Source organism: Bos taurus, chromosome 15 (genome assembly GCF_002263795.3).
Source record: "Bos taurus isolate L1 Dominette 01449 registration number 42190680 breed Hereford chromosome 15, ARS-UCD2.0, whole genome shotgun sequence".
Taxonomy (NCBI): Eukaryota; Metazoa; Chordata; class Mammalia; order Artiodactyla; family Bovidae; genus Bos; species Bos taurus.
The window spans coordinates 37,508,409-37,520,567 of NC_037342.1; the positions used below are offsets into that span (position 1 = coordinate 37,508,409).

General features: G+C 48.2%; 1 protein-coding gene across 2 annotated transcripts; it reads right to left on the reverse strand.

Annotated features, from left to right (window-relative positions):
- Positions 1-264: 264 nt before the first annotated feature.
- On the reverse strand, positions 265-5,388 carry LOC514876 (calcitonin related polypeptide beta). Of its 2 annotated transcripts, XM_005215943.5 has the most exons (5): positions 5,285-5,388; positions 4,092-4,186; positions 3,673-3,819; positions 1,537-1,718; positions 265-723 (listed from the first exon to the last, which is right to left on the reverse strand). In XM_005215943.5, exons 2-4 carry the CDS (start codon positions 4,175-4,177, stop codon positions 1,559-1,561), a joined length of 393 nt encoding a protein of 130 aa, XP_005216000.1. In that variant the 5' UTR covers positions 4,178-4,186; positions 5,285-5,388; the 3' UTR covers positions 265-723; positions 1,537-1,558. The 2 variants fall into 2 exon arrangements, with proteins under 2 accessions (XP_005216000.1, NP_001137209.1); NM_001143737.2 differs by lacking the exons at positions 265-723; positions 1,537-1,718 and adding an exon at positions 2,306-2,790 and having other exon boundaries at positions 5,285-5,345.
- Positions 5,389-12,159: the final 6,771 nt, after the last annotated feature.

Here is a 12,159-nt window from a genome sequence, read left to right on the forward strand (position 1 = left end):
CTGAGATAGTGGTCAGCTGTGTGACATTGGACTTCGTGTCTCCATGCCTCTGTGTCCCACATGCAGAGTGGAAATGATAATGGGGTCTAGCCCCATGGAGTCTTCCTGAAGATTAACTGAATTAATAGCTATGAAGCACTATCTCAGAACATCATCTGGCCCATAGTAAGCACCCAAAATATGTCTATTATAATTATCATTATTACTATTATCATCAAATAGGAAGACATGTTAAAATGAACCAACAAGATCTTGAAACAAGTGTATCCAAAATATGTTTTTAATCTTAATGAAGTTCACAAATGGCATAATATTGACATTTCCTTAAACAAATTATACAATCATGTTCTTGGACAATAAAGCATAGCATCTCCATTACCATGTGTCCCCACAGGCCACAGAGGCAGTGACTGAATGTCCCCCTAAGAGTTGGCAGAGATGCCATGGTCAACAGAACAACTTTCAAAGACCCAATTTGCTACCAGATAAGCTAATGAGAGATGCCATCACATTTACTGCATATAGAATCAAATATAAAAAAGATGCACAACAAATATGGAATTAGCTTATTTTTGCATTCAGTTTCATTCCTTTCAAGTGATAAAGGTGCTTTTTTTTCCAATATCTATTAGGATGCAAACATGTATATCTTCCATGGTGCCTCCTCACCAAGTGGTTGTCAACAGAAATTAATAGAAGTGGTGAGTTTAGCTTCACGGTAACCTGAGATTAAAAAAATAAAGAAAATTAAAAAGAAGAAGAGGGGTAGGAAGAGGAAAAGAAGAAAAAGAAAGAGAAGTGGAGAATAAGAAGGAAATAATCACAATTACTACTGAAAGAACACAAATTTATAGAAATGTTTCTTTAACTGAACTCTATTTATAAATTATGGATATGAGATATGAGAAAACTTTTATGGCAAAGGATGAGAAAACAATTCAGGGGTCACTATTAATACCAGCAGTAGTATTACAGGTATAGCTCTCTTGTCTGAATCTGTGAACATTGATCAATGTTGAAGGGCTTTCCGAAACTGGGTTCATTAAGGATGTGTGAGCCAGGCTAAGATTTGCAAGGCCTTCCCTTTCTGAATTCAGAAAGCTATTTTTCTCTTCTGAGAAAGATGACACTGCATCGTCACAGCCTGTCCTGTGTGTGTGAAAGAGTGTGTTAGTCCCTCAGGCATGTCTAACCCTTTGCGACCCCATGGACCCACCAGGCTCCTCTATCTATGGAATTTTCCAGGCAAGAACACTGGAGTGGGTGGCCATTTCCTTCTCCAGGGGATCTTCCCAACCCAGGGACTAAACCTGGGTCTCCTGCACTGCAGGCGGATTCTTTACCACCTGAGCCACCAGGGAAGCCCACAGCCTGTCCTAGTGCTCGGATTTTGAGCTAAGTTGTAGGAGCTCACTAACTCAAGAGGAAAAATGTAATTGGAGAGAAGAGATCTGAACCCACGTCCAGTGGGTTTCAAAATGCGAGTCCTAATCTCCAAATCCCTTCTCCTCCCTTCTGACAGTACAAGGCAATCACCTTCCCAGAGTCATTTCTCTGCTCAGTCCTGAAGGTCCCTGCGACGCCGGCCAAAGGCTTCAGAGCCCACGTTGGTGGGCACAAAGTTGCTCTTTACCACACCCCCAGATCTGCTGAGCAAGCCTGCCAGCCGATGGGTCACACAGGTGGCAGTGTTGCAGGACCTCTTCTGGGCAGTGATGCTGGTTTGCAGGATGGAGAAAGGAGAAAAGGCCTGTCAGTGAGAGGCTGCAGCAGAAGCCTACCCCATTGGGCTTTCAGAAAGAGAATTGTAGCTCTTCGACATATCACTTAAAAATAAGTATTTCCCCTAAATGCAATTATCAAGGCTGTTAGGGGAAATGACCTGGCAGCCTTTGCCAGAAGCCCTGCCTAAAAGTTTTCACAAAAAATGCACTTCAGGGCCATGTGACAAGTGCTAAAACCCTACACTTACCATCCCTTACATTCACCCCACCCCAACACACAAGGAGCATATGAGGACATACCCTAGCCCAAAGCACCAACAAAACCACTTTCTATGGAAAATGAAAAATTTCTGAAGTCTTACCTGGAAAAGGCTCAGAGCACCGGGTTTGCAGCATCCTCCCCCAGCAGTGCTTACCTGCTCCGCAGCACATCTGTTCTCATTGCAGGAGCTGGTTCACAGGACTCTTACCACTCCCTGTATCCCACTTACCCTAAGGTGAAGGCTACTTTTAAGCATAGGCCCTGGGCACTCTCAGGCCTTGGACGAGGACCAGAGTAATGACCACCAAAGTGTCAATCCTTTTAGAAAATAGATTTATTAATCAATGACGAGGCATGAGGGATGAAGCAAGAATTGGAGGGTTCTGCCATGACAACTTTGGAATCTCAGAAACTTCCCTCACTCTCTCTCATTTCTAACCTTATCTGTGAGTCCTGCTGTCTTTCCTTCCATCCTGAGGTTCCTGGCATTCTTTGTCATAAGCAAAGCTACCAATACGAGCTTGAAGAGCAATCAGAGTGAAATCTGCATGCATTAATTTCATCCATGGGAACAAGAAAGGAAATCAGGAAGCACTGGAAGGAGTTCAGTTGGCATCCTGGGGCACCCCAAAATGGAAGGAGTGGTCCCTCTCCAAGCTGTTGGCTACGTCCCTTTTCTTGCCAGGTGTTTCAGGCCCGAAGCCCATGCCAGAGAATCTATGATAGTTGTTCAAGTCCTTCCAGTAAGCACTCAGCACACAGGTACTCAGATTACTGCACCGCTTAGCTCTGGAGCCGTCCAGGCTGCAGGGAAAAGACATGCCAGATAATACCATGCACCCAGGGCTGCTCCTGGGGGCAGTCATGCAGAAGGTTAGACCAGGGAGGGGGCACTTGGCACAGAGGTGGAGGGGGCAGGCAGGAGGCAAAGCTCACACACCCTCCACTAGGAGAACTCAGAGGTTCTCTGAGCCAGGGCAGAGTGGGGAAGGGCTGCGGTGGGGAAGGGGTGACCTTTTCTGGCATTCCACATGCTGCTCAGTCCTTCCTGCTCTGCAGAGAGGTTCTCAGGGTGGATGCAAGTGCCATACATGGCTCTGCTGGTGTGAACTCAAAGCTCAGCGTGCACAGGGAGGTGGGGATGGGGAAGGGTGTCTGGTCCAGTGAGAACATGCACATGTCCACAGATTCTACACATCTAAAGGCCCCGGACCTACCTCAGACACTGCTCTACCTGACCCCACCCTCTGCAAGGCCTTTGGGTTTACCTTGCAACTGTGCAACGAAGGTGCCTTGCAGGTGTGAAAGAACATACACAGGTTAAATTCCTCAGACATCCTGAGCTGCAACAGGTCCATCTCCTGGCTCCACACTTACCAGTCCTAACTCATCCAGTGCTGAGTGTTCTCCTCAGTAGGGCAAGACCAACTCCCAGAATAAGTACTTCCACATCTCCCCATCTCATTTCCTAACAGCTTTCAGGAGTTGATCTTTTCAATGTGTCTAACTAACCACAGTTCCTCCAGCTGCACCTGGACGGACCACAGTCTTCCATGGAGGCTAAGAATGACTGGGTGCCGTCCTGGTGAACAGGGACAACCTGCGGGGCTCTGGCCAGATGTTGTTTTTCCTGCTTCTCTGGGCTGCACCCTCCTGAATAGGCCAAGGTTGGGAGGGGAGACTTACCTGGAGTCCTCTGTCTCCTCCTGCTCCTCCTCCTGCTCCAGCTCATTGGTCTTCCTCTGGACATAGGCCTTCACCAGTGCGGCCAGCAGGAGGCGCCCTTCCTTCTCACTGAGTGCCCCAGGATCTGGGAGGGTCTCCAAAGCTGACCTGGAGAGAGGAAGCAACCCCAGCAAAGAGGCTCTGAGCCCCTGCCTGCCTCCTTTCCAGAATAAGCACCCAGGCTACCCAGTCCCTGTGGCTTTCCCAGAGGACATGGCTCTCCTGACTCCTAGCCCACAGGGCTCAAGGCCAGTGTCCACCTAAGGGGGTTGATTCACTGGGAGCCTCCCCCTGCTGTGACCTCAGAGGCAAAAAAAAAAAACTGCCTGATCCCAGGGTCAGTGGAAGAGGAATAAGTTCGTGGCTTCAGGCTGCCTCACCTGAGTGGTGTCGCCTGGAGACTGCCTGCCTGGCACAGGACCAAGATGCTGAAAGCCAGGAAGGGGGAGGATTTCCCGAAGCCCATGATGCCTCTCTGTAAAGGGAGAATGACGTTACCACTGCACCAAGACCAAGCACCGTCTGGAGCTCACAGACCCAGGTTCCAGTCCGGCCACAACTGCCTGGAGAATTCAGGCAGGTTACTTCACTTCCCCACGCCTCTTTTCAGTTCATATGCCAGATAGGCTGCTTTGAATCTCCAAATATACATTACACTGAATAGTTTGGTAAGTAGAAATGGGTGTGCTGGGGAGGGGTGGGGGGAGGGTTCTGGTTTTGCTCTGTGAAAAGCCAGGAAGAAGCCACACACATGCACATAAAGCCACACCTTTTGCCCTAGGCAGAAGCCAAGCGAGGATCCACCCTTGCTGTAGACTGTGCCTATCTTCTTAGGGACTGAGAAATCTAGGACCACTTTACCTCTGCTGGACTTCTCTGCCAACGGGTGGGAGAAGAAGGCAGGAGGGGTAAATTGGAAAAGAGCGTTAACCTCTCAGTCTGTGGGTTTGGATTTGGGTTTGGGAGTAATTTAATGTGCAGGATCGTGACTGGACTCTGCCAGTGCATCCCGTCTCTGCTGAAATGCGGTTTAGCAGCAGGTGCTGGGCGCTAGCTCCCCGAGATGAGCTCCACGTTCTGGCCGGCTGACTGCACTGCCCCAAGTCCATGCCAATGCCCCAGGCAGGCAAGCGAGCTGCAGACGCCTCAGAGGAAGCTTCAGGGCTTAACCGGCCGGAGAACCAAACACGATCTCTCCTCGGGACCCAGACTGCTCAGGGCACTCCCAGAACAAACTCCAACAAGATCCTGCATGCGAAGGACGGGCACCAAGGCAGGGGCCGAGGACCAGGGCAGGCTAGGAAGCTAGGGCTGGGCGCACGGAGCTTCCAGCGTCCAGACGACACCCTGGGGATGCTTGCGGTTTCACTGGCGCTAGTTAGAAGAAAATGAGCTGTCGGCCACAACCTTCTGCCTTCTTCCCAGCGGGACAGGCAGCTAGGAGCACCTGGCTATAGGTGGGCCAGGATGGCCTTCAGAAGCAAAGGAGAGGCAAGCAGGCAAGCGGATGGAGCAAATTAGCTGAACTATCCAGAGGCTGGTAATCAGAGTGAGCAGCATAGGAAGTTCTCACCTGGCAACTCGAGTTTCAGGAGAGGGCGAGCGGCGGGTCCCGGGGACAGACACAACGCCTGCTGTGGGCGTCTTCTCTGCGGAGCTCTCGGCTCTTATGCGGGTGATAGGGGGCGGGGAGAGCCCCAGGAGTCCGCACGGCCAATCCAAAGTGGCCAGGAGCGACCCAGCTCCGATTGCGTCATTGCCCGCGCTCCCACACCGGTCCACTAGGGAGAGGAACCGTCCGCTCTGGCTGTCATTCGCAATGAGGTCATTGCTTGGGGAACCGGAGGGCTGGGAGGGAGTGGAGGGCGTTCGACGTCCAGAAAGTGGGAGCAAACTGGGGGAGAAACTGGTGTAACTGACGGTGAGGGGTCAGAGTGCCTCTCACTTTCTCTGCAACTGAACTCGGACCTCGCACCCCCTCCACCCACTCCATTAGGGACCCCGGCCGGTCACTCAGACTTTGAAGGGATCTCAGATGTAATAGACCACCTTGGAGGAAGGGGATGGTGAGAGGAAAGGATCTTTGAAAAATTAAGCTCTTTGGACCATATGGGGTGATCCGGTATATTCTTCCTCCCTACTCTCCTTCAACCGCCCCTTCGAAGTAGTTTTGCTTCCAGTCTGGTAACCTGGCCTCTTTTGCCTCATTCCTCTGGGACAGAGGTGGGAGTGGAAGAGAGGACTGGGGAGGGGGCTAAGCTGGCACTGCCTGCACAGAAAGCTAGACACCCCTCTTGTACTCCCCAATTCTCGACTGCTAGTTCAGCATCCCCTACTCTAACCGCGGATCTGCACCGCGGCGCTGGAGTTGGTTTACACAGCTGTCCCACTCCTCTGCCTTCTGTTTGCCAAGCTGCTGGGCCAGGACGCCTGTGTCCGGGTTTCTACCCGTCTCGCCCCACACCCCCGCCCCACTTTCCTGAAGCGCTCGATTGCAGAGCTGGAGGGGGGGGTCAGCGTCCACCCACAGGTGCTGCAAGCCCAAAGGGCAACCTTCGAATACATAGGTTCGAAGCCCCAGGCTGTCAGTGCGCGCACTCACGCCTCCCGCAGGTGCACACCGCACTCACCTACCTGGACCCCAGACACACGCTCTCCTTTCGCACTCACAAACGGACACTCCGCAGACCGCCAGCACTCACTCCAACAGACGCGCCCTCACCCGCTGTCCGCTAAGGAGGGAGCGCGCATTCACCCAACCCTACCTCGACCTCATCTGAAACCAACACCTCGAGTTTCTGCTTTCGGAAACAGGCACGTTTTACGTACACAGGGGTACGCGTTGTCCCCACCGACCCCCGCCCCCAACACGCACATAGACACACGCGCCAGGTGAACAGGTGCCGCTGGGAGCTGACTGTATCTGCCCTTTCCTTTTTCCTTAAGGAAAGACGGGTCTGGAGTCCTCGAGGCGGGCTCCCAAGACACGCGGGCGCAGCGAGAAGATCCCGGCTCTGGAAGGGTCGCCTAGGGACTGTGGGGAGAGGCAGTGGGGGAGGAGTGAAGGAGGCACTCACCTTCAGAGCCTCAGGCTAGCACCGCACCACGTGGTCGCGGCGACACCAGACGCGCCCGCCGGGCCCTCCTGAGCTCGCGAAGCCTCTCAGGAAACCTGGCCCAGAGGTGCGGGGCCGGGAGCGAAGCCAGAGGCCGGCCGAAGACCCTCAGCTGGTGACCACCGCTTCTGCAGGTCAGGAAGGAGCACAGGGAACGTCTGTCTACATCCTCCGGGTTTTCTGTGACAGAACGCTGCTTGGGGGCACAAGACCGGTTGCCCTCTAACACCTTGGCAAAAGAAACTCCCAAAGAATCAGGTTGGCCAAACGGCGATTCTTGCTGGGCCTGCTATGCTGGCGGGAGGAGGCACAGGGCGCAGGACCCGGAGTCTCCCCTGCTCCCGGGAAGCCTGAGCTGCGCCGAGAAGGTGGGGAGTGGGGGGCTGCTGATCCGGAGGGACTGTCTCTCTGCGCCCCAGTTCTTAGGCTCGCTTTCGGATGCAACCGGTGACACCGAAGCGGCCTTTTATTTGGGGGCTCTTCTCCACGAGTCCTGCAAATGTGAGGAGACACTTCTGCGTCCCTTTCCGGGATTCTGGCCGGGGAAGGGGGCTGCCAGGTGGACAGGTGTCGCTGGGAGCTGACTATACCTGCTCCCTTCCCCGCTTCATCCCGGACCACTGAGCTCTGGCAGAGTGTAGCCCGCCTAGCAGCCCCGGGGCAGCCCTGCTCCTCGGAGAGGGCCAGCGCAGGGGACGAGAAAAGACCCGGAAGCCCCCGACCTTGGAGCCCGGGCTCCCCAGCGTCCACCAAGCTCGAAGCCCGCAGAGAGCGCAGGAATCGGGTTTGGGGTTCTGCCTCCCTAGAAGCCCCAAAATATGAATGTAGGAAAACTTTGAACTCTTAGGGTTAAGGGCTGAAAAGCTGGCATCCTCTCCAGAGACTGTGTCACTTGGACTTTCCTAAAGTGTTAGGACCCACAGCCTTGCGGCCCCCCACTGAGCACGATACAATCCCTGGGGCTCCTTCCATTCCGCATGCGGTGGGTGGCCCAGAACCCGAGCAGAGCTCCTGCCTGGGTGAAGTCGGTGAAAATTTCTCTAAAAGCCACGGAGGCTCGAATCCCTGTGCAAGAAAGGGGAGCGCGCACCCTACCTGGAGGCCCATCTTGTCACAAGCAGTCCCGGTTCCATGCTTTCAGTATCTTGTTGGGTACCCAGAATTATTTGCCCTAATCTTCCTCCACTAGGGTCTTTGCACAGTGTTTGGAGCACAGTAGGTGCACAGCAAAAGTTCGGTGACAGGGGAGTGAGCGAGGGGATGAATGAATGAACGGTTCCAAGGGTTCATTACAGTAAGAGTCAGCAGGAAATTCGCAGCCAAGTTGAACAGCACCCAATTTAGATCCATTAGATGGAAAAGCAGAATGTTGATCCAAGGAAGTACCTCTTTTTATTTAATGAAAGGAATCCTGATGTCCTGGTGGAAACTTTCTGGAATATAACGTGAGAGGAAGGGTTCCGAACTCCAGCTTGAAAAGCAAAATAAGGCATTTCCCCTCAACCCATCCTTTATTATATTTGTGAGTGAATGGAAGAAAAAGTCAATAAAATGCCTTGTTTTCTAAATGGAGAAAATTACATTTTGATTTTCCTGGAACTGTTCTGAGCTTCAAGGCATCCCAATCAAACCAACTAGCATGAGGATTTATAGCGAATGGTTTCCCAGGAATAATCTTTTGCTCTTAAATTGTCTCAAATGTTTCCATGCTCATTTTAACTATTTTATGTAATTATTTTTTACATTTTGAAAATGATAGTCATTAATTTTTAGAGAGAAACAGATTCCATGTACTATAGCCTTTGAAGTTTATTTTTATTTACTTTAACTTACTCTCTGTTTTCTTTAAAAATTTTCTTGGAGACATATCCCTTAAAGGAAAGTTTTATTCATGCAACAAATACTGAGAACCCACTATGTGCCAGGCATTGTTACAGGCACTAGCAATTCACAGTGAACAAAACAAAACCCCTGCCCTCCTGATGCCTATATTACAGTGATGTATTTAACAGGAGTCCTTGTATATCACTTTCCACCCAAATGAAACACATACATATCCTCACCCAGGAATTGAACTGGGGTTTCCTGCATTGCAGGTGGATTCTTCACCAACTGAGCTGTGAGGGAAGCCCATATTCCACTCACATCCTCACAATATAGTAATATCATCTATCTGTCAAACAGATATTCAGGGTTTATATGATTAAGACAACGTACAGACTAGCTGAGCTACATAGTGAACTTTGATTACATTTTCTTGTATGTTTTACTTTTAGTTAGTAATTCCCTCTCTCTTCATTCTGCCATCACCTGTTTATTCATTTTCCAGTGTCACATTTGTCCCTCATTCTTGGTTTACTACCTCACTTTGGTGGAGCAAACTCACCATTATACGAGAGATTTTCCAGAAATTGTTAAAGCATTGTCTACTTGTCTCCTATTTCCAGTGTGACTGTTGAGAAATCCATTTCCTTTTTTTTTTTTTTTTTTGTATAGGACCTCTCTCTCTCTTTCTCTCACCCCCCTTCTCTCCCTCCCTCTGTTCCAGTCTTCTAAAATACCATGATGTTGTGTCTTGGTGTGGGCTATTTTTATTTATTGTTCTAAGTACTGGAATAACACTTGCAATAAGAAAATTCATGTTCTTCAATTTAGGGATATTTTCTTGCTTTATTTCTTTGATAATTTTATCTTTTTGTTGTTTTTGTTTAACTTTCTGGGAGACTTTTTTTTTAATTTACATTGTTTTTAAATTCTTTTGATCATAGTTTTAACTTGCAATAACTTTTTTAAAATCCTGTGTTAGTTTTTACTTCCTCCTGTTTTTATTTAATGGGTACAGCATCATCTTCTAGCTCTCTGCAGCTGTTAAATATAGGTCATTTGTTTTGTTTTTCTCACTTTAGAGATTGCCCTCATATTTCTAGTTCTCCCTAGCTGCTGATTTATATTTAAGAGGGAGGTAATAATATGCTATTCAGAAGATGAGAATGGCAGAATTGTCCATCAATAGACCTGAATATAATAAAATGATTAGATAAGAAGCAGCCTTGCCTTTCTATTGGGGGAGGATGTTAAACTAAGAATAACTTGTAAGTCTTTTCCTCTTGGCTCTTCATCTCCTAAGAAGATTCCTGCAAGGATTACCGGGATGGGGGGTTGGGGGATAGAGTATAAACTGATAAGTAATGAAGAAAGAGGCTGAGAGTTTTATCATTCATTATAATAATCCTCCAGTCTTTTCTGGGACCCAGTCATCTAACTACATAGGATACAGAAGAAAATTTTGGGTCTAGCTACTCCTTTTAAAGGCTTGCAATTACTCCAATTTTCAACCCAGTCTATAACACCACCAAGAGAGGCAACCAATTCCTCAGAGCCCAGAGCTTGTCTGGAGTCCTTGCTTCTTGATGGCTTTCCCTGCCCTACTAGAGTAGTTTGCACTAGAAATATATGTCATTACACAGCTTTCTCTTGTGCTAAACCAGTTAAGAAGACTGGTTGAAGGGTAAGAGATACAGTAATTACAGAGCCCTCAAATTAGATTCAGTCCACTGGGCACTTGACCTCAATAAAGTCCCACTCCCCATCACAGGCAACCTGCTTGGGAGGCTTCTTCCTCCAAACCCCAGAGAAATAGAGATGCCAACATCTAACTTGCAGAAGTCCTTTCTTAGAGATTATTTTTAGAGTTGTCTGTGTCTGCCAGAGAATGAGCAAAGCATGGTGGCCCAGACCCAAGCTGGTCACTCCTGAGAGATGGACAGTGAATGACGTCAAGGAATTACTCAGGTTGGGTTCCTCTGAGATGATTAAGCTTCTTTCTTGGCTCAGACTCACTGAACCCAAACTGACAATATCCTCCCTGTCTGAAAGCATTATTCCATACTGCAATGGAAGTAGAAATACAGGTAAATCTTTCTTGTAAAGCTCATTAGAGAAAACTTTCCTGCATTCAACACTCTCAGAAAAATGAGAGTTTTTGCTAAAGTAAATTTCCAGGTAACAGAAACATACTTTAAATGGAAAACAAGCTTTTTAAAAGTCATTTTGGATGGAAACCCTTTTTAAATGCATGGCATTCTCCTCTTAACCTTCTCTGAATGACTCACAGCTATCATCAAGAGCACATCAGTCACAGTGTTGCATCCTATGTGAGGGCTGGACTTAGTGGACTGTTTACCTCCACACCTTTTGACCCCAACTTCTGTTTTTGAGCTCTTGGTCCATTGTTTACAGTTAGCATGTTAGTTATTCATATTTTGTTGACTATGAGACACATAGTCAGTATCTCAGGATCACATTTTTGGTTTTTGATGGTTTCTGCTGGTCACTGTTAATATATCTGCCTCTAGCCTCAGGCCAGCTTACCAGAATTTTCACCTGCTAATTCAATATCATTATGAAAACAATAGAAACATGCTTCATAGAACTGGCTGGAGCAAATCAGAAGTAAGGAAGGTTAAGAGAAAGATCTGAGTGTCTCTCTTGTGAGAAATGGCAGAGAGATCTAATACATTTTCTGACCCTCAACTATATGCTCTGCGTGTGCATGCTAAGTCACTCCAGTTGTGTCTGACTTTCTGTGACCCTATGGACTGTAGCTCACCAGGCTCCTCTGTTCATGAGATTCTCCAGGCAAGAATACTGGAGTGGGTTGCCATTTTCTTCTCCAGGTGATCTTCCCCACCCAGGGATCAAACCCAGGTCTCTTACCATCCTCCCCTGGCAGGTGGGTTCTTTACCACTAGCACCACCTGGGAAGCCCATGTCTTCTATAGAAGGGTGTTTCTGGATAAGTGGGTGTTTCTCTAATGTTAAGGAAGTTTGAGTTAGACCACGGGTTTTAAAATGGATCTTGCATAACAGTGTTGTCCAATAGAACTTTCTGCAAAAATGGGAATGTTCCAAATTTGTGCTTTCCAGGGCAATTGCAACAAGCCACATGTGACTCTTGTGCACACAAAATATAACTAGTGCAACCAAAAAGCTGAATTCTAATTTATTTTAATTAATTTAAAGGTAAATAGCCTCATTTAGCTAGTGATTAGAGCATTGTAGATGACAATCCACTGTATAGAGTAGTGGTTAGATGCATAGATTTTGGAGCCAGACTGTTTTTTGTTCAAATTCTGCCTCTCACACTTATTTAGCTGTTTCATCATAGACAAATAGCTCAAACACTCTGTACTTCAGGATCCTCCTTTGTAAAATGAGGATAATGTTACTTATTTAATATGGTTTAATACAGCTACTATGAGGATTAAATGGGTAATAAACCTAAAGTGCTTAGAACCGTGTATGGTAACTAGTAAGTGCTATACACATGTTA

Excerpts from the sequence above, each read along its gene's own strand:
- LOC514876 (NM_001143737.2), bottom strand. The coding sequence starts at position 4,177 with ATGGGCTTCGGGAAATCCTCCCCCTTCCTGGCTTTCAGCATCTTGGTC. Across the intron at positions 3,820-4,091 it reads CTCCAGGCGACACCACTCAG|GTCAGCTTTGGAGACCCTCC; the intron begins GTGAGGCAGCCT and ends TCCTCTCTCCAG. Across the intron at positions 2,791-3,672 it reads GAGGAGACAGAGGACTCCAG|CCTGGACGGCTCCAGAGCTA; the intron begins GTAAGTCTCCCC and ends TTTTCCCTGCAG.